This window comes from Acipenser ruthenus, chromosome 6, assembly GCF_902713425.1.
Source record: "Acipenser ruthenus chromosome 6, fAciRut3.2 maternal haplotype, whole genome shotgun sequence".
In the NCBI taxonomy this organism is placed as follows: Eukaryota; Metazoa; Chordata; class Actinopteri; order Acipenseriformes; family Acipenseridae; genus Acipenser; species Acipenser ruthenus.
In genome coordinates, this window is record NC_081194.1 from 7,924,196 (window position 1) to 7,946,815 (window position 22,620).

General features: G+C 41.8%; 1 protein-coding gene across 6 annotated transcripts in view; it reads left to right on the forward strand.

The window, feature by feature from the left end:
- Positions 1–22,620, forward strand: part of LOC117411023 (latent-transforming growth factor beta-binding protein 1) — a 141,125-nt gene that overhangs the window by 104,343 nt on the left and 14,162 nt on the right. For 5 of the 6 annotated variants that reach the window (XM_034018022.3, XM_059024886.1, XM_034018023.3 and 2 more), the window contains 8 exons: positions 615–737; positions 3,072–3,200; positions 4,494–4,622; positions 8,241–8,384; positions 14,000–14,161; positions 15,628–15,714; positions 17,228–17,356; positions 20,776–20,916. In XM_034018022.3, the coding sequence (XP_033873913.3) occupies positions 615–737; positions 3,072–3,200; positions 4,494–4,622; positions 8,241–8,384; positions 14,000–14,161; positions 15,628–15,714; positions 17,228–17,356; positions 20,776–20,916 (1,044 nt within the window). The remainder of the gene's footprint in view (positions 1–614; positions 738–3,071; positions 3,201–4,493; positions 4,623–8,240; positions 8,385–13,999; positions 14,162–15,627; positions 15,715–17,227; positions 17,357–20,775; positions 20,917–22,620) is intronic. The other variant, XM_034018026.3, reaches the window with a different exon arrangement.

Here is a 22,620-nt window from a genome sequence, read left to right on the forward strand (position 1 = left end):
TTTTCTGAAAAATAAATAGTAACATGTAACCATAAGAGCTGTCTGTGTTACATGCTGTCAGCTCAGGACTTGACTAATGCTGAGCATGGGAGCTGCAGCATGCTGTTTCCCATATTACTACACAATTAAAGGTGAGGCCTTGATGCTCAAAGTTCATTTTTCTTCTTATTGATCTTGCTGTGAGCAGTGCTGAAATAAAGCTCCTTCATTGCCTAATGGAGTACTTTGTCAGACACTACAAGCAGACTCCTACTAATCTAGTACATGCTTAAACCACCCAAAATTGCCCCACCACTTTAATCCCTTTTTTCACAAATGTCCCCATCGGCCCTACGCCCCACGATGAGATTGGTGCCCCTACTTCCTTGTAAGTGGCACATACCTTAAAACTAATTGAAAATCCTTACTGTATGTTGTAACTGTGGACCTATAATCCTTATGTATAAAACAGTGCTGTGTATATAAAAAAATGTTTGAATGTTTTTTAAGGCAAACAGTTTGCCTAATGAAAGATGCATTTTGACGTCACTTGTTGTAATGAATGTATAGCTACTGTACCACTTCTTATATACTGTATGTGTGCGTTAACTCAAACAGGTATGTGTTTTTTCCAGATCTGGATGAATGTACAGATGATACCAAATGTCACGATGGCACGTGCGTCAACACCTATGGCTCCTATAGATGTGATTGCGCTCGAGGCTATCGCCTAAAGCCGGCTAATGAAACTTGCATTGGTAACCCTGTTTCTAGTTGTGTAGTCTGTGCATTGCAGAGCTCTTTAATGTGGTGCTGTCTGGGATTCATTTACATTTCCCCCGTGTCATAACTTAGTTTTCATGTCATCTCCAGTAGCCATTAGAGTTTTATTCTTGCTGGTGGCCCATCTGTTTTCAATAGGCTGAACTACAGTTCTTCAGCACCCCATAATACTGTATGTGAAGATAACCGACTGGTGTTCTGTTGAGTCTTATGAACCTGTGGGTACAGTAGCTAGAAAGGGTGGAATATTCAATGTCTGGCGCTGGCAAAAGTTTTTTTTTTTTTAAATTAGTAGTCGGCAATTAATTTTACCCCATTTTTCTCCCAATTTGAAATGCACAATTGTATTTAGGCTAAGCCCACCGCTACCACCCCAGTGCTGACTTGGGAGCGGCGAAGACGAACACACGCTGTCCTCCGAAGTGTGTGTCGTCAGCCGACTGCTTCTTTTCATTCTGCAGGCTCGCCATGCAGCCAGCCCAGAGCTACGGCGTCAGAGGACAACACAGCTCTGGGTAGCTTACTGGCAAGCCCGCAGGCGCCCGACCAGTCTACAGGGGTCGCTGGTGCGCGGTGAGCCGAAGACACCCTGGCCGACCTAAGCCCCCCCCCCCCTTTATTGTTATTGAACGGCTTTCCTTCTAAATCAATGCACCTCCTGGAGGGATTCCCCTGAGGGCAACAGGAGCTACATGTTTCCCCTTTAATCTGATGAGCAAGATGTGGTTCCATTCCTTTCTAAGGAAACACAACCCTGCCTGTCGACATGTGCAGTGTCTGCTCCACTCATTGACTGTATACACAGCTTCCTGTGCCCCCCAGAGATAAACAGAGAATTCACAGTAAGGCGGAGCCCGTCGTGCCTGTGGTGTATATTACAGAATGTGGAGGGGGTCAGGGTTGTTTATGGACCAATAAAGAACAGGGATGGGAAATAAGTCTGTATGGGGCTCCCCTGTCTCTATCCAGTGACATTTATTGTCTAGCCATATTCCCCTTTTGGTTAATTTACTGTAGAAATAGAAGGCAGCGACTGAACTGAACCTAGGAAGCTACTTGAACTGTGATCCTAAAGCAAACATCTAGTCCAGATGGCAGATTTCTAGTTAAAAATATAGATCTTAACTGTTCTGCCCCTCTGAGGAATTCTGATCGTCATGTTTAGTAATCTCTGCGTGAGCTGTTTTTTAAATGACATCAACATCTTGTCCTAGACTAATGATGACTAAGGTGTATGCATGTTTTAACCACAATTACTGGACCCTGCTCCAAGTAGTTTTATGTATTTATTTATATACGTTGCTAATGATGGCAGGGCACTACAGAAACAAGATCACACTTACAATGGATGGGTGTACAATAATCCCATACTATACATAATATAAACTAGTTTGTAGTATATTTTACAGTTTCCAGGTAGACTTGATATTCCACCCACTCTGTCTAATGAATACTGATATAGAAAGATTAGCGTCATTATCTTGTATCAGTGGAAAAACAGTTCCAACAAGGACTGGCGTACCCTATAAAAGTAGCCTGTGGTATCTAAGGTGGTCAGGGTAGATGGGTAGTAGCCTACAACCACAACCCCAATGCTAAACCCATCATAGCCATAATCCATCCCCGCCGCTTGAATCTGGTGCAACAAAAGAGGCTGCCATCTAGAAAAACCAGCTCCTTACAATGGAGTTCATGCACCATGAACCCATCTTGACCCCTCCCTCCCTCCCTGCCATGTGCCATGGAACAACCTTTCGAACCGCAACCTTGTTTTCCTAAAACAATGCTCTTTTTGTGTGAACATCCCTCGAGGGTTGCAGTTTGAGAGGTCAGGACAGGGGCATGATGCAAACCCCCACAGTCTTTCCCAGAGTTCCCAGAATGTCAGGATGTCAGTGCACTGCCACATTGAAATTTACATGGCCTACTTGAAACCATAACCTTACGATCTACCCCAACCTCAGCACTAACCATATACTGTGCCATCACATTCTGTTCTAAAAAGACATGCCCCTAACCATAACCTTAGCAATTCACCTGCTGAAGGGAAATATAGGCCCAGACACTCTCCATTTCAACCTAATAATCTGTATACATAAATCATAACACTGGCACTGACAGCTTCCATCAGATTTGGCTGGTAGAACATTTTCTGTTTTTTTCTTTCTTCAGAGCCCATCATTCTGCAAATGCAGAAATCCCCTCTTATTGTATCTGTAGCCTGTCCTGTTAACCTTGTAACAACCCCTGTCGTAAATCTCCCTGCCGACTTGTGTCCTGAGATATATAACCAATTTGATCTTGCACAGACATTGATGAGTGTAAGGAATACAGCCATATCTGCAGGACGTGGCACTGTGAAAACACGCAGGGCTCGTACCAATGCATCGTGGACTGCCCTCCCGGTCACAGACAAGAGCCCAATGGGATCTGTGTTGGTGAGTTGTCCTTTCTGAAGCAGCTCCTGGTGGCCATCCAGCTTCCGATTAGAAAGTGTTGTAGAGCTTTAAAAAGAGCTGAAATTGGTCCCAGTGCTGTGTGGTGTAGACTGTCCAGCATGGGCTATCAGTGTGGTGGTAGTAGTGCTGTGTTCTCTAACGCGTTGTTTTTTTAATGCACTGGCTTTGATTACATTGATTACATTGTACGCTGTGGTAAACTAAACCAGGTAATGCTCTTGATGATGATATATCCCCCCGGCTTATCCAGCAGTTTAACATTAAATACTTAAGAAAATGAATGCACAATGAATGCACATATCCCTATAACTACCCTGGTTTTGTTTTACCCTTGCAGTCATATGTAAGAAAACGGTCTGCTGCGATACAGGAGATCTGGGTGTCTCCAACATCCTGTTAACATGTAAAGTAGTGGTTGTCAGCTTACATGACGGAAAGCTCTCTACCTCTTGATTTCCGTATCCACTGAGCTAAGTAACCTGTAGTAGATCTGTTGGTCCTGTAACGGATGAACGGAGCACTCACTGAGACACGGAACACAGATCTGTCTTTCATTAAAAAGCGCAGTAAAGGGGCTGCAGCTGCTTTGTAGATACGCATTAGTTGCTCACTTTATAGACATCCCCAGGTAGCAATGTAGTTAGTTACATGTCTGCTGTGCCTTTGCTTTGTACAACATAGCTGCTTCCGCATTGGTATTTGTTTTCCATGTGCTGTTGTAAAACGCTATTATTTCCATGTTCTGTGGGGTTTATGATATGTTTTTTTCCTCCTGTTTCTGGTTGTTCTTGTGTTTCTTGTAACTCTGGGGTAGACTTTACCCTGGAAAACTCAACATCCTCTTAAACTACTGGATTGCAATAGCTGTTGTAAGGCAGTTAGAATTAACCATTGATGTATACGTTAATATATGCACAGGTACCATAATTGTTCAGGTTTTCTAACCAGGGAAACGTCTTATTGCTGCTGTTTCTTTTCTTTTATTTGCATTTTGAAGTTTTAGTGATAAAACATCCAGTGCTGCATCATTACTTCTTTCAAACCCCAGTTGACGTATGTGGTCATTTCCGGAATTTGTTTTTTTCATTTATGTATATTTTCTCTGTATAACCTGTATAGAGTATATATCTATATTATGTAATTACCTTCCAGTTTACAGCTTTGTTAGCAGATGGCTTCTGCTTCTTTTAGGACTGTTCCTACAAGGGCCATCAGAAGACGTGCCGAGCAGAATGTAGTCTGACGATGATTTCTATAATGTCTTGTTCGCAGATGTTGACGAGTGTTCTGTAAACAGCACTGTGTGCGGTGGCCATGGATTCTGTGAAAACACAGCTGGCTCGTTCCGCTGCCTGTGTGACCAGGGCTTTCAGGACTCGCAGGACGGCCGTGGCTGCATTGGTGAGTGGCTGCTTTACACACACACACACTAACACAGAGACACACAAACGCATAGACACGCATCCCTACACATGCAGCTAAACAGACTACTTAATCAGATGATCAGAAATGAAAAAAAAGTTTGTTAAAAGTTCACTGAAGGCAAAGTGAGTAGCGTCACCTCCTGTTCTATATAGGAATTGCACTGAGCACGACAACACTGGCGGATTTCTGAACCTTTTTTTGTCAGGATCCCCCGCTGATTATACTGGGGTATGCAGGATCCAACTCTAACTGCTGTTTTCCACTGCTTCTTTCATTAAAGAGGTTCAAAATATGAACCCAAAGTAACCAGGAAAAGAGCAGGTTATTTTTTTCATGCAATATTGTCAGTGTGTCTATGTGTGATATAGTAGAGTCGCTCCCAATTAAAGCTCATAAAATACTTCCCCTCCTACTAGCACAATCCTTATTATGCTTTGACAGAAGTGATGGTCTCCCCACACGCCTGCTGTTTCAACAGACAGTCGGCTCCCTCTACACTGCTGCATTTCTCAGTGCGAATGGCTTTTGCCGCAATTACTCGTCAGAAGCTGAAGTTGTTCATTTTAATTTAAGGCAGACAGATCCTTGGAATCACCTGTTTCACATGAAAGCACATCGGGAAGCTCTTTGCTGGAAAAGCCCCGGACTGTAGTTTCAATCCCCAATAGAAAATATCTCAAGAAAGGTGCTTGCTTTCTGAATATCGTCCAGTGTTTAGGTCAGACATCAGCTCAGCCTCAGGCCACCTTAAAAAAAATACTTTTTTTTTTGTGACCTGCCATTCTTTAGATTACATGCATACATAACCATGTAATAACAATGAAAGAACTGGGTAGCTGCTATTCTCTTACATGGTAACTACTGGTGTAGTAAGGGTATAATCCCATAGCAATGTCCTGTGCCAGGGTGTTACTATACAATTAAATTGTTCACAAGACCATTTCCATGTGCCTTTGCTAATTGGACTGTTATTACAATGTAATTACATGTCTGTTATTATATTTTATATCAGTTTTAAACCTTTCTTCAAGGATTGGTGGTATGAAGATAATGTTTCGGGTTGGAAACTATACTGGGAGAAACTCATGCAACACATACCCATTATTAATGCAGCAGTGCCACAAAATAATACAATGAGTAATTCCACTTTTAGACGTAGGTTTTAAGTCAACCTCATCTATTAGATCTACTCTGCAGGCTATAAAACTTCATGTGAAACACAGTTGTTTGTTTTAGTGACTAACTGCTTAATGCATTGAAAAAAGTGAGGTCTATGCGTAGGCAGGCGATGAAGGCAGTTCCAGGTCACAGCACATTTCTGTTCATCCATTTCTACATTCAACATCAGCGCTTGACTGTGTATAACAGAGAAACAGAGATTATGTGAGCAAAACTGGCCTATTAATATATGATTCTCAACCTCACACCCATTAATTTTTAACACTAGAACCGCCAGGTGGGTCAATTTGGCCCATTTTAGATTTAAATTGTTAATTACTCTTCCACTGTAAATCGTATGTGTGTATGTCTGTTTTTGACTTTTCCTAAATATATTAATTAAATATCCAGACGGTATTTGATAGCTAGAATCACAAAAATTATAAAGTTATAAACAGTTCTACCTAGAACCCCCACTTGGGTCAATGTGACCCATGCATTACAATACATGTCTTTTTTTAATATAACGTAAGATATTCTGGGTTTTTTTGTAAATGCAGCAAACAAGACACGCCCCCTCCTCCTAGCACACGTGTTTTTTTTTAAAATTTTATTTCAAGCCTTTCTTTGTTTGTAGACAAGACAGCGATTGCTATGATTGTGGATTTGTCAAGATGCAAACTCAGTGAAAGCCTAGTTGCTTATTTTTCAATGTACCTGGGAGACAACAATCCTTTGTTTTGTTTCACAAATGCAACTGGGAATATATCAGAAGGAAATATTTAATATTGAAAGTAGTCATTTTGATTGTAATACGGCAAGCTACACTCAGATGCATACAGCAAACTGAAAGGACAGGTAGGATAACAACTTATGTGCCTAATATTAGTTTTAGAAAACAAAAAAAATTCAGTTTTACATGTTTGTATGAACCAGTTTACACGTGTTTACACAATAGTGTTCATTGGAACTGCGTCTGTGTTTACAACACAGCTCCTGGATACAGGCACAGTCAGCTGGCAGACGTGTACGCTCCTCCATGCAGTACAATGCAGCCGTCATACTGGAAGTAGTGTTATATTTTCTTGTAGTATTAGAAACAATGATTTCGGTTTTATAGTTCTGTGTGTACATATACCCGTTTACACCTGTACTCGGGTATATGTACATACCCGTTTCTTTTGAAATGTGTATTTTATTATATTTTTTCACTGTTTGTAGTCGTGCTGTATATGCGCTCATTTTAAAAATAAAGCCTTTTATGTTTAATTTTCCATTTAAATACAGTGTTTCTGCGATGCAAATGTTAGATATGATGTTCATGAATAAAACTTTTCAGTTGTATCCGATAGTATGTCTTTCATTTTCATAACGAATTTTAAAAATGTGTGGGTCACAGTGACCCACGTGGTGGTTCTAGGGAGTTCAAAGATCTGGTGGTTCTAGTGTTAAAGAAAGGTTTTCACTATTGCAAGCAGTGATTCAATTTCATAATGCATGGCACTGCATTATATTGAAAGAAACATGCATACAGATTTTGATTATAGAGGGTGATTATAGATTTGAATTTGTCATTTGTAGAATTTTCTTTTTTATCTCTGCCATGTTGTTGTTCAGGTCCGTTTCTTCCATAACTTCAAAACACTTAATCAGAATTACTTGAAAAACAAAAGTTTTGTCCGGTGCCGCCTTCAGCACAAGCCACAATGTTTTTCTACTTGACTTGAGTTTCTTAGAGGTTTTCTGATTGAGCGTTTTGAAGTTATGGATCACTTAGACAGCATCGCAAGAACTTCTCATCATAAGGCGAACACAATGTTCTTCCAAAGGGCTTACTGAGTAAGAGGAAACCCCAGGTTTCAAACCTTTGTCTACTTGATTGAGTTTCTTATAAATTAATTTCTACTATTGCACCACACTGTTCCAGTACAATAGGGCTGATCTATGGAAAATAATCTTTCAAAGGATGTATGTTGTAGCCTTTTGGCCAATGAGTATGTTAAATAATGTGCTGTAAAGCAGAAGGACTGTTATGTTTTACAAAGTTATTACAGTATTAGTAGTAATAATATTAGTAGTAGCAGTAGCAGTAATATATTCAGCAATTTAAAAGCAGTTTTACTGCTAGTAAGTAACCTATGCATTGTCTTTATTTCCTAATAGCTATTGAATCAGCCTGCTGGCCAGCACTTTTATGTATTGAACCAGCCCACTGGCCAGCACTGTTATGTATTGAACCAGCCCACTGGTCAGCACTGTTATGTTAAACTACTGAAATAAACAAGAGAACATACCAGCAAAGCCCTAGCAATTGTACGCGTTCATAAATTCAGGGTTATGTATTGGAATCTACAGCTGTGCGAATCAGACATTCAAAGAGCTGCAAGTAAGTTTACTCGTTCCAGAGCCCTGAGCTTGCTCTCTTTGTCTCCCCAGACGTGAATGAATGTGAGATGTTGACTGGAGTGTGCGGAGATGCCCTCTGTGACAATGTGGAAGGCTCCTTCCTCTGCATGTGCGCCAATGAGACCGATGAGTACGATCCTATGACAGGACAGTGCCACTCCTTCGCCCCTCCAGGTAACTGCAAAAATAGCTTTGTTTTACAGCGTGTCACCATTAAGTGATATATCTATAGACTGTATTTTTTTTTACTGTTTATTTTTTGTGATCTTTACAGTAATTCTGGTCAGTTTTTTGTATCCTGTGGAAGGGGCATGAATGATTCACTTGGTAGTGAGCAGATGAACACAGAAGTTGATGTTGTCAATGCCTCTCAGGCGTGCAGATTTATTTAACAACAATTATTGCAGGTTGTGTTGTTGTAGTTGCACCTGGCGGCTGCTAGGGTACCAACAATGGTAAACCCCAGTGCACAGCAATACACACAGGTATAAAATAAGTCACAGGTTTTCCCCACAAAACAGTGACACAAGTGCACAACTAAAAACAAAAGGTGACCAAGCATGGGTCTGGTGCTACCTCTCTAAACAGAGGGTCCTGCACTCCAGGAACATTATTCTACACACACAGCCCATACTGTTATGAGATCCCCTAAACTAACCCACAGGGTAAAAATTAAAGGCTTACTTTTATTTTCTTGGTCGGCTCTTCTCATGCCTGTCTTGGTCGTCTGTTTTCTCCTTCTCTTGCTATTAGGACAGCAGGAGGTAGTTCTGGAGTGCCTCAACTGCCCATTTTACCGCAAGGCACTTTTTCTCGATGGTACTGTAGTTTTTCTCGTGGAGACGGAGCTTCCTGCTGATATGCAGGATCGGATGCTCCTTCTCCGCTCCCTCCTGGGACAGCACTGCACCCAGACCTGTCTCAGGTGCATCTGTCTGCAGGATAAACCTGCTGTCCTCAACGTTTGAAAGACCCTCTGGCACCGCTCCGTCCACTGGACCATATTTGGGGCAGCCTTCTGGGTGAGGTGCATCAAGGGAGCGGCTATGGAGGCAAAATGTTGAATACATTTATGATAATAACCCGCCAGTCCCAGGAAGGATCGCATCTGGGTTTTTGTCTTGGGAGTCGGTCTGATCTGTCCGCCCCCAATCGATACCCCAAATACTCTGACTCACTCTTTCCGGCGTCTCGGCTGGTGGATCTCGTAGTCCACCTCCCCAACCCGGCATTTGACCTCAAAGGGCCCTTGCCACTTTGGCAGGAGTTTGGAGTACTGGGATGCAATAGAAGCACTTCATCTCCTGACTGGAACGTGCACAATTGGGCCCTTTAGTTATCTGTGGTCTACTGTCTGTGCTGGGCCCGTCGCAAGTTATCCCAAGCCCACTTTCCAGTGGTCTCCAGGCACTTGTGCAATTCCAGCATATAATGAATCGTGTTGGTCGAATTGGTTTGCTGATCCTCCCACATCTTTCTGATGAGATCCAGCACACTCTCGGGCTTCCGCCCATATAGCAGCTCAAATGGGGAGAACCCCGCGAAAGCCTGGGGTACTTCTCTAACAGCAAAGAGAATGGGGGGAATCAGCTTGTCACTAGCAATAAACCGATCAACATGCTGTAAGCGTCTTATTAAAGCACTCCACCAGGCCACCGAAGTCCTGATGATCTTAATACCCAAAAGCTTGTATGTCTTGCTTACCAGCCATGACATAAAATTGGTGCCTTGGTCCATTAACATTTCACAGGGAATACCTACCCCATAGAAAACCCTGACAAGCTCACTGGCGACAGATTTGGAGGACGTGGAGTGGAGTGGGATGGCTTCAGGATAATGGGCAGCATAATACACGATGACCAATAGATGTGTGTATCCCTGAGGCAATCTTCTCCAGCAGTCCCACCATATCTACCCCAGTGAGCTCAAACAGAGTTTCCACGAGTGGAGCCGGTGGATTGGCTCTAGGGCTGCACTCCGCACAAAGACAACGCACCTCTATTACCGGCCAATAGAACTGTGACACGAGCCTCGCCTTGGTTGTATCCCTGCCCAGGTTTCCAGCCAGGGGAATAGCGTGAGCCAGCTGCAGTAAATTATCCCTAAAGGGCCGTGGGACGAGTAACTGGCGACACACTTCCCCGGTCTAGGGCAATTTATCGACCTGGTACAGCAGATCACGGTCCAGTTCAAAATGGGGGTACACAGCAACGCGTCTGGAATCGACCACCTGACCATTAATAACAACTGCTTGGTCAAAGAGCCGTTCCTTTTTCCCTTTTTCCTGGACTTTATACAGGCAAGGTCTTGGCGCATCCAGTGCCGAGTCACAGTGCTGTTGGGGTTGAGAGGGGAATGTGTTTGAGACACAAATGTGTTTGATTTGTTTTGCATTACCCTATAGAATTCCGTCTAATTTTACTTCATAAAGTCGAATAAAACCTGCTGAATAATGTTACATTAACATATTGAATTACATCCTGCTTTGCAGTTTTCCATATACGAAAAACTGACAAAAATGTAAAAATTTGACATTTCGAAATCTAACATAAAATACTGTACTACTATTATGGCTTCCGGTAAACTTTTGCAGTTTTGCAGATCATTTTGTAGTTTCTTTGATTGCATGATGTTAAATAAAAGATCACAATTATATTCATTTAGTTTTTTTAAATTGTCTCAATCCTAAAATCCTAGGTGCTGCAAAACTTTTAGTCATAGCTGTATACTGTATTTGGCAGGGTACTTGGTCTGTTTTGTTGTATGTGTCTCTATTAGGCCCTGTACTGCTACAGACGCGGCAGGTAAGAGGGGCTAAAGCACGTATTTCCTTTCCGCGGCATGCGTTTTTGAATATCAAAAGAATCCTTCTGGCATTCCTTTGGACTTCAACACACGCATTTATCACGGACTATTACTTTACGGATCTGAGCGATTCAGTATCTCTCCAGCGCAGTCCTCCAGACACCCACTGGCGTGCCCATCTCTGCGGGCCACGCACCATCACACAGTTCCAGTGCACGGTTGTACTGCGAGCAGCAGCGTGCTGTTCATTAGGCCGTCTCAAAGGAGTCATCACTGCCATGGTCTGAGAATAGACTAGCCATCTGGTAGACTGTTAATGTTAATGGAAAGCAGAACCTGTTCATCCCACTGGGAGAAAAATAAATATATACTTTGTGACCAAACAACACTGCCAACTACAGTAGACAGTGACGGAAGGGAGGGGGGGGGGGGGGGGGGTAGGGGGGGGGCGGTGGAGGCCAAGTCCTATTTATTTAATAAAACATAATAAGATTTGGACCAAAGTTTATTTTCTTTTTTTTTTTTTTTAAATGGATATATTTAGCTAAAGCAATAGCCTGTGTTCATGTAGAGTAATTATTGGTCAATGAAAATTTTAAGTGCAGCAAAACAGCATTTACCCAGTCCTATTATTATCATTATACAGTCTGTAACTCTCGTCTTTTTACCATTGCCCCGTTTTCTATAATTGTAAAAGGCACTGTATGGGTCCAAGTTAATCCTAATGAGATCTAATATGTAATTATATAAGCAGATTTGAAATGAACAACACTGTATACAGTACAGTACATGTCAAGTGTCACAAGTTTGGTTTGTACGTAGAATTGTGCTTTCCCACCCAGGAATGGTAACAAGTGTATCCATGGGAAATGTTAGATTTAACAGAAAAGATAAGTTTGACATTATTATAGCGGGAGTATATTCAATCTCTGTGTTTCATTTCCTGAGCTCCACCACAAAACCATAGAACGGGTTAGCACATGTTTATGGAGTCCACTGGTCCTTGTTACAACAAGGGTAATGAAGTCTTAAAGCTGTGTCAAGCAGGATAGTATGGTAACACCTTACATTAATGACAGTGTAGTTACAGAGTAGTTACTTACTACTGTGTACATGTGTAATGGACTTAATGTGTAAATCTTTTTGCACGATATAACCCTAACGCTAAACCTACCTTTTTCTGATACAATTGTGTACTTACATATATCGTAACAGTGTAACAGTGCATAATAACAGTGTAATTATGTGTAAGTGCACATGTAATGAAATTTAATAGAGAAAAGTGTAAAGTATTGCATGCGGGCAATAAAAATGTGCATTATAAATATCATATGGGAGATAGTGAAATTGAAGAAGGGAACTATGAAAAAGACCTAGGAGTTTATGTTGACTCAGAAATGTCTTCATCTAGACAATGTGGGGAAGCTATAAAAAAGGCTAACAAATGCTCGGATATATTGTGAGAAGTGTTGAATTTAAATCAAGGGAAGTAATGTTAAAACTCTACAATGCATTAGTAAGACCTCACCTAGAATATTGTGTTCAGTTCTGGTCACCTCGTTACAAAAAGGATATTGCTGCTCTAAAAAGAGTGCAAAGAAGAGCAACCAGAATTATCCCAGGTTTAAAAGGCATGTCGTATGCAGACAGGATAAAAGAATTGAATCTATTCAGTCTTGAACAAAGAAGACTACACGGCGATCTGATTCAAACATTCAAAATCCTAAAAGGTATAGACAATGTCAACCCGGGGGACTTCTTTGACTTGATAAAAGAAAAAAGGACCAGGGGTCATAAATGGAGATTAGATAAAGGGGCATTCAGAACAGAAAATATGAGGCACTTTTTTACACAGAGAATTGTGAGGGTCTGCAACCAACTCCCCAGTAATGTTGTTGAAGCTGACATCCTGGGATCCTTCAAGAAGCTGCTTGATGAGATTCTGGGATCAATAAGCTACTAACAACCAAACGAGCAAGATGGGCTGAATAGCCTCCTCTCGTTTGTAAACTTTCTTATGTTCTTATTTACTAAGTAACTACTCTGTAATTACACAGTAATTAGAGACACTTCATGTAAAGTGTTACTGATAGCAGTACTTTATAGCAAAGATGACATTTCTCACACAGTAATATATTCTGTATATTCAGTGTATTGACTTTGTTTTTGTAATGCACTGCCATACCTCTCTCGCATTTACTTGTCTTACCTGTTCTTTTACTGCGTTTTGCTTCGCTTTGTGCTTACCATAGTATGTACCAGTAAACTTGTATATGGGTCTGTTCATATGAATAAGGGTTGAATTAATGGTGCTCATATAAACAAGTGTGTGTGTGTTTTATTCGTCAAGAATTGCTACTTCAAACCATTAGCCTGCACTGCTCATGATTGATTCTATGCAGTAGATTTTGTGACATTACTTTTGAATGGAACTGAATTAATATTATAGTACCAACTCATAAAAAAACCCATGGCAGCGCTTTAGACTGCATGGACTTGCATAGACATGTACTTTGTAATAACAAGGTAACTACCAGTGCTTCATGCTGCTACATGTTAACTACTGATGGGGTGTATGTATAATTACATGGAAATGGTTGGTACCATGGTTTTTGTGTCTGCATCAAGTAACGTTTTTTTTTTTTTTTACTAGGCCATTTCCATTGCATATTACAAAGTGGTAATGTTACAAGGAGGCTTTAAATAAATATTTGTTATTTGTAAAATGTATATTAGTATGTCAACTCATACTGGGATGTATTATGATGTGCTCCCATTGATATTACTTGCGTTACATATGTCAAAATATTATAATAAGTATATATGATGTATTTGCTTTTAATTTCTTCTATAGCATTGTATAAAATAATAAAGCATATCAATTTGTTATAATTAATGTTGAACCTTGGGATATTTCAGGGTGCAAATTTTGAAATGTTTACTTGTTTTTAGTGTTACGTTTCAATTTCTTTCATTGTCTGCAGCTGAACTGGTAGAAAGAAAAGAATGCTACTACAATCTAAATGATGCCAACTTCTGTGATAATGTTCTGACCTCCAACGTCACCAAGGAAGAGTGCTGCTGCACACTCGGGGCTGGCTGGGGGGACAACTGTGAAATGTTCCCTTGTCCTGTCTTAGGAACCGGTAAGGGACACACATTGCTGTTGATTTGTTTGCTCTTTTAAGGACAGCATAAATGCACCATCCTGCTCTTATTGCTTCAGTTAATTTAATATTCTGCTACACTAGAAAAATGTCTTTTGTATTGTACTGTACTGTATTGTATATTGCGTAGAAGCAATAACATTCAACAGGGTGGTGTGTGGTCGTTGTGTAGTACACCTCTTCACCACAAAGAAGTGTGAGCTTTACATAAACAGCCGCACACGAACTTCTAAAATGGCTAAGAAATTAAACTAAGGTGATGAGATCCTACCAGTGTAATCGTGGTGGGATATTTACATGGCTCGTGACCAATCAGATTGCTAGGTTATTTTATGGATTTGTGTGCTGGGTGTGCTTTGAGTAGCGCAGCATAACAAGAAGAGTTACACTGCAACCTGAATCAGAGCGTCCTAAACCGTACGAAAACAGAAAAGGGCATTGTGACCAGGTGATCAGGGGCTGTAAAAGGGATGAGTGACCAGGTGATCAGGGGTTGTAAAAGGGCATCGTGATCAGGTGTTGAAAAGGGCATCGTGACCAGGTGATCAGGAGCTGTAAAAGGGCATCATGACCAGGTGATCAGGGGTTGTAAAAGGGCATCGTGACCAGGTGATCAGGGGTTGTAAAAGGGCATCGTGACCAGGTGATCAGGGGTTGTAAAAGGGCATCGTGACCAGGTGATCAGGGGTTGTAAAAGGGCATCGTGACCAGGTGATCAGGGGTTGTAAAAGGGCATTGTGACCAGGTGATCAGGGGCTGTAAAAGGGCATCGTGACCAGGTGATCAGGGGTTGTAAAAGGGCATCGTGACCAGGTGATCAGGGGTTGTAAAAGGGCATTGTGACCAGGTGATCAGGGGTTGTAAAAGGGCATCGTGACCAGGTGATCAGGGGCTGTAAAAGGGCATCGTGACCAGGTGATCAGGTGTTGTAAAAGGGCATCGTGACCAGGTGATCAGGTGTTGTAAAAGGGCATCGTGACCAGGTGATCAGGTGTTGTAAAAGGGCATCGTGACCAGGTGATCAGGGGTTGTAAAAGGGCATCGTGACCAGGTGATCAGGGGTTGTAAAAGGGCATTGTGACCAGGTGATCAGGGGTTGTAAAAGGGCATTGTGACCAGGTGATCAGGGGCTGTAAAAGGGCATCGTGACCAGGTGATCAGGGGTTGTAAAAGGGCATCGTGACCAGGTGATCAGGGGTTGTAAAAGGGCATTGTGACCAGGTGATCAGGGGTTGTAAAAGGGCATTGTGACCAGCTGATCAGGGGCTGTAAAAGGGCATCGTGACCAGCTGATCAGGGGCTGTAAAAGGGATGAGTGTCAGCAGTGAGAACATTCTGGTGAACAACACACTTGAATTGTAACATCCTGTATTAATTCATCCACAGTTAAAATGTGATTCCAAAGGGCGGTGAAAGACTAATAATTACATTTTCTCCCTCCACAGCTGCGTTTTCTGCAATGTGCCCGGCAGGGAAAGGATTAATTCCCAATGGAGACTCCGCTTACAGTGTCACTGCAGAGAACTACAAAGGTACAGCCTGGTAGAGCTGGAACACGAAGCATCACAATGTGTTCTTAGTGTTGGCACAGTTTTAGGAGAACAGGAATGCCCTTTGGTGAAAACACGTCTCTGTTGTAATATCAATCTTGCTGTGAGTCACATCCTTACAGCAGCAAATACAGTACAGTGCTCCCCTTTTATAACGCTGTATTTAAGAGACATTTGGTGATCCACATTTTAACAAGAATGCAAGTGGTAGTGGACTGGCATTGTGGTGCAAATGGAAATCACAACCATACCGCCTTATAACCAGGGAGCACTATAGCACTGTGAATTACATATAATAAATATTTGAGTTGAACTAATTTAAATGAACCAAACATTCTACATACATGCTAAGTACTATAACATGCATATATTTCTGAAATAGAGAAAATCTGGTATATTTGGTACACAAGAAAGGGCATTATTATTATTTTATCCCAAATTAAGTACTGTATGAATATTATACTGGGTGGAGATTTGTAAGACTAAAGGTCTGGTTCTAAAATGACCATAGTCTTTCTCAGTAATTTAAGAATTATTATAGTAGGCGCATGTTGAAATATTCTGAAAAATGTATTGCAGCTTAGAGTATACCAACATATGGTACCTTTGAATCCATCCCAATGTAGATCATTTTCATAACGTCTGAGAGAGGCAGTCTGAATTGAAGCTTAGTTGCGGCTCTATTAATTTTCCGTTACCAGTGTGGTGTGGAAAATGAGCAGTAATCTTTTTACACTGCATCCTGTTTGGGTTTGGAGGAGTTTCAGTAGAGTTTTGAGGGCTCCCGGTAATGTTTCAGAAAACATTAGAGAACCTAATAAACTAAGTATGCTGTTGCTGTTCTGAATAAGTGGGCTGTGAGATATGACCATTTAATGCAATTAGGATCAACTGTACAGTACTCTTTCACTTTGTCAGCTCTTGAGTCTCAGGGTCCAAAGTCTGTTTTAATGGATTAAGTAGAGTTTGATGTTCAAGTTTTGGGCTGCTGTCTTTAGAATAGGAAAAGTGATTTAATCCACAAGTAAAGCTTTGTGGAATGCAGACTAACACGTGATCTCCTTGTGTTACAACATGTGGCCTCCTTGTGTTGAATTTATGGCTAGTATTAGCATGAAGAAAAAGTTTTGTCAACAGTCTCACTTGATGTATGCATTGTAAATAGGGAATACAAGCAGAGATCATTATAAGGTAAGAACGATCTATCCACTAGGCATGCTTTGTTTCCATCTTCAAAGTTTCTAATCTGTCAGAATAACAACTTTACCTCATACAATGTTTGAGCAGATCTATAGGGTAACAGTACTGCATGCCACTACTGGGGACCATTTAGTGATCCGTACCACAATGAGAAACGTATACAGTTTACAGCTTTCCTGTTTAGACTGGATGGGTTTCTTAATGACAATAATGTTATAACCTTATCTGGCTTTGTTTCAGAATGCTTAGTGCTTAGTAACCAGGCTTCCGAACATGTGTTCCTTTCTGTTCACAGATGCAGATGAGTGTGTTTTGTTTGGACAGGAAATCTGTAAGAATGGGTTCTGCTTAAACACACAGCCTGGCTTTGAGTGCTACTGCAAGCAGGGCCTGTACTATGACCTGGTGAAACTGCAGTGCCTGGGTAAGAGACTTGAACAGGGCGTACGATGAGGCGCTGTGTGAAAGCTGCTTATTTAGGAACAAAGGCAAAGGAGAAGAGGCCAGCCGCCCAATGCACATCATTCCCCCTGTTTTGATGTCTGTTTGCTTTGAAATTACGTGCTGTTTATACATGATGTGCTAGTCATCGCTGCATTGGCCAACGTGTCCATCAAGACAGTTTCCAACATGTTCCTGCAAGGTCAGCGTTTGCAGAAAATCCACCAGCGGAAGGCCTAAACCAGAGTGGATCATAATGGATCAATCCCACAGACTGCACTCGATCCATTAGGATCCATTATGAGAAACCCAAATCACAGAAACCTTCAATACTGTTCAAGACACAGCTGTTTCCTGGAGCTATACATTGTGGGCTTTGGTAGCAGGCCGCACACATGCTTTGGCCATTCAGTGTCGTAACCAGCAACAGATTATTACATTAGAAAGGTCAGAAAAAGATCCATTGTATTGAATTTTGCCAGTTGGCATCAGGAATTACATTCACAAACTGTAATTTACAGCGTAGGACGAGAAAGTAGACTTACAGGTAGTTGTAAACTAGGCACTGAAATTTGTGATCCAGTACTGCACAAAGACATGCTTGTTATCACTTTTCTTTCTCCTAATATTCTAAAGGGCAAAGTTATTAGAACACACACACACACTGTCTTTGGAGTTTCTCCAGAGATCGTTCCTGGGGGAACGCAGGCATGTGAGGTCGCAAAGCTGTTCTACAGCTCTGAGCTCAGTAGACACGTTTATCGTACTTATCTGCCACGACAATGCTGTAAAGACTGAAAATTTAGCCTAGAGATAGCGAAGGATTCTGACTCACTGCCACAGTTATTTCCTAAATTAATCTGTAGTCTTTGAACAGAGGAGGGCTTCAATCCCTGAAGGATACTTGACAGTGTTGGACAGTGAACATATGGTGAAATGATTTGGGTTAGCAGTTCAGCCTCACCATGGACACTTCTGTTTTGTACGAGTTACGCAGCTATTTAAAAGCTGGAGCCTGGACTGCATTAATAGACTGACAGCATTGTCTTCTCACGCCATTAGTTGAGGTATACTGGCAAATTGGCAGGGATGTCTGGCATTGCCGCTTTCCATCTGCTCTGCAACAAAGACTTAGCTAACCACTGATAGGGGCAACAGTCTTCACGGTAGAGTCCTGCATCGTGACAAGTACCCACGGGTGACCCACAAAGCGGGTTGGGTTCGGGTCGGAATGTGAACTTTTTCGCAGTTTTTGGTTCAGGTCCGGGTCAGAAAATGTCATTTTCGGGTCAGACTCGGGTCTAAAGTTTGTAGTGCACTGACGAAGGCCTGCATGAGCATGAATTCTCTTGTTCTACAGTTTTTATAAAAATTATTTTTTAATAATAAAGATACAAGCTTGATGGCTGACATTTGGTGAGTGCTTGGCGTTTGATTATTTAATTCTGAATTTGAATCACCAAAAACATTTTCTGTCCTTTCAGGGTACTCGTCTGTAACCCTTTACCAAATAACGTATTAGAAGGTAAATGTACCGGTACTTCCTGCACTAAAGCAGGAGGCGATTAGAGAGGAGTCAGCTGACTAAGCAGTGTTCTCAGTTTGTAATGCCGCTTGTTTGATACGTCGCAAGATCATTTTATCACGTCTGCTTGGTGATATTAAAACTGTATGTGGACAAGGTAAAAGAAAAGATAGTGCAGGGTTTATATTGTGTAGTGGATAATAGTTTGACAGATAAATCAGAAGTGTGGAATTCTTTTGGAAACATAGCGAATGAAAATAACGAACATGTGACTGGATTCATTGCTTCTAAAACCTGTCATTATGTTTTTGTAAACGACAGCCACAAAACTGGTACATCATCTCTGCGAAAGCACAGATGTAGCTCCCTTTTAACTGGTGGCACGAAAGGAAGAGACAGGTATTTTATATTAAAGTAAGTAGAGATAGTAAATATGTTACAATGTTAAAATATATCCAGAACACCACGCTGTACAGCCTATTGTATAAACTCAATCTGTGGAGAATGGTAGAGATCTGTGTGTGAGTGTGAGAGAGTCAGTTGACACAGGCAGTATGTAAAGGTTCGGATCGGGTTGCAGGTCTTATTAAAGCGGGTCGGGTCGCGGGTAAGAAGATGGTGCTGTGTCGGGTGCTGTAGTAATGGGTCCGGTTTGAAAAAATAAACATTTTATTTAATGGTAGCTTGGCATGTCTAATCAATCAGGGCTGTCCTCTGGATTTAATTCACAGAACGCTGCTACAGGTTGCATAAGCAACAACACTGTGCCTCTGTCTGCTGAAAAGTTTCAAAGGGCTTTTCAGAAATACCTTTTTAAAACTTTTTCTTATTTTTTGGTCTCTGAAATACGGATTTAATTTTTCTGCTACACAGCCATTAAACCCAAGTTATTTAGATAGAACATCAGTATCTACAATGGGGTATGAACATCGCTATTGTGGAGAGAAGCTGTGAATTTGTTTCAAATGCAGACCCAATACGTCTCTGTACAGGGTATACTATATACCACCGCCATCTGCTGGACACATAACAAATTACAGCTCACTGAATTGAATGAAAAATAACTGGAATGGTGCAGTGGACAGTGGGCTGATCTGGATACATGAGATACTGGATTTTATTATCCGTTGTTTTTATTTTTATTTTTTATTTATTTATTTATTTATTTATTTTTTTAATAGTTTAGTCGTTGCCAATTAGTTTTTTTTTATTATTATTATTATTATTTTCTCCACAATTTGAAATGCCCAATTATCTTTTAGGCTCAGCTCACCGCTACCACCCCTGCGCTGACTCAGGAGGGGCGAAGATGAACACACGCTGTCCTCCGAAGCGTGTGCCGTCAGCAGCCCGCTTCTTTACACACTGCGAACTCACCGTGCAGCCTCCTCAGAGCTACAGCGTCGGAGGACAACGCAGCTCTGGGCAGCTTACAGGCAAGCCCGCAGGCGCCCGGCCAGACTACAGGGGTCGCTGCTGCGCGGTGAGCCGAGGACACCCTGGCCGACCTAACCCTCCCTCCCCCCGGGCGACGCTCGGCCAATTGAGCACCGCCCCCTGGGAGCTCCCGTCCACGGTCGGCTGTGGAATAGTCTGGACTCGAACCGGCGACGTCCAGGCTATAGAGCGCATCCTGCACTCTAGCGAGTGCTTTTACTGGATGCGCCACTTGGGAGCCCCCCGTTGTTTTTATTTATGCAGGTATTTAACTACCCACACATCTCTAATTCTAAAAATATGCAATTTAAAATTCTCCCTCTTTCCACTGTGTGGCTGATAGAAATGGCCATTACAAATGAATACATAACTGTAAAGGTTAGTCATAAAGATGTGATGTAATCCTCAGCCCAGTTAATGTGATGATTTTCTTTTTGCAGATATTGATGAGTGTCAGGATGACTCAAGCTGTATCAACGGTCAGTGTATCAACACGGAGGGGTCATACAACTGCTTCTGCACACGCCCGATGATCCTTGACACTACAGGAAAGCGCTGTGTTGGGCCCACAGAGGTCACAGGTGAGCTTTATTACAATTGCCTGTGTAGACTGGGAAAAAGTCTGTGGCGTCTGCCCTGCACCAGGGCAGCAGTGTGGAGTAGTGGTTAGGGCTCTGGACTCTTGACCGGATGGTCGTGGGTTCAATCCCAGGTGGGGGACACTGCTGCTGTACCCTTGAGCGAGGTACATTACCTAGATTGCTCAGCCCAGTTCGATATAGTTTCACACGATGGTATCCCCTTTCAAAATGATCCTGCTGGTTGCAAGATCGGAAGTAACTGGAGGGTATAGATGAGTTCATGCAATTAACAGAGCTTATGTGGAGAAATACCTATTGGCATTAGGTAACTGTAGAAATGCCCCTCGTGTTTCCCTTAGCTTAAAAGTGTATTGAATTGTGAACCTTTAAGTGTTGTTCTCAGTAAAGAGCCTCCCAAACCCTGTACAAAATGATTACATCATTCTGCAAGATTGTCATTTTTGTCCTTTACAATCAAAGCACACCCAAACTGCACAGCTTTAACGTCACTGAATTCCCCTTCAACCCAGAAAATTGAACAGATGGTGGTTTTAATGTGGAAGACCTTGATGTGTTTGAGGTACCGTTCACAAGGAGAGTTCAGTGCACCACACATAATGCTCGTGTTCCGTAATTTCCTGGATCCATGGAAACATCTGTTCTTCACACTTCTGGAGAGAAGAACTGGCCCCCTCGTGCATCATTACATGATGTAATGGAAACACTGTACCAGAGACCAACAGCAGGCTGTGCACACTCGTGCATAAATCACAGGCTGCATCTGAGCAAGTAATGATGAACCCACGACGGTCCTAGTCTACAATGTAAATGGCTGTGCACTGGAAACCTTCTGTGACACCATTCCTCCACACATGTACTGGGAGCAGCATTCCCATTACGGGCACATGGTCTGTTCACTAATCCGCGTCTCTGTCGATATGCCCATCATATTACTGCAAACCCACAATATTTTATCATCAGCTGCAACAAAGCTGGAAACTATACTGATCATTTGAAAAAAGGAGTAACGCAGGCATAAAGAATTGGAGCCAGAATACTGCATACATGAAACAAACAGGTACATGTAATTCTACTTCTATTCAGAATATCATCTCATTAATTTACTCAAACAGTTTGTCATTTATTTTGATTGTCCTTTCGCTATAACGATCCCCTCGATATAACGAAGGGCAGCAGTGTGGAGCAGTGGTTAGGGCTCTGGACTCTTGACCGGAGGGTTGTGGGTTCAATCCCTGGTAGGGGACACTGCTGCTGTACCCTTGAGCAAGGTACTTTACCTAGATTGCTCCAGTAAAAACCCAACTGTATAAATGGGTAATTGTATGTAAAAATAATGTGATATCTTGTAACAATTGTAAGTCGCCCTGGATAAGGGCGTCTGCTAAGAAATAAATAATAATAATAATAACGAACAAAAGGCTTGGACCCCAACAGGTTTCTTATAGCGAGGGTGTACTGTAATAAATAAATCCAGGACAGCTGTTCTTGTTTTGAAATCAGCACATTGAGTATGAGTTTCAGCACACCCCTACATGTGTTTCTGTGTTTCTCCAGGGACTGTTACATGGGCTCAGGTCTTTATTCCAACCACATCATCAATTATTCAATAGCAATAGCGCAGTAGCCCTCGAGTTGCCCATTATTAAAACAAGATGTTTTTTTTTCTTCTGTGCCATGTAAGAT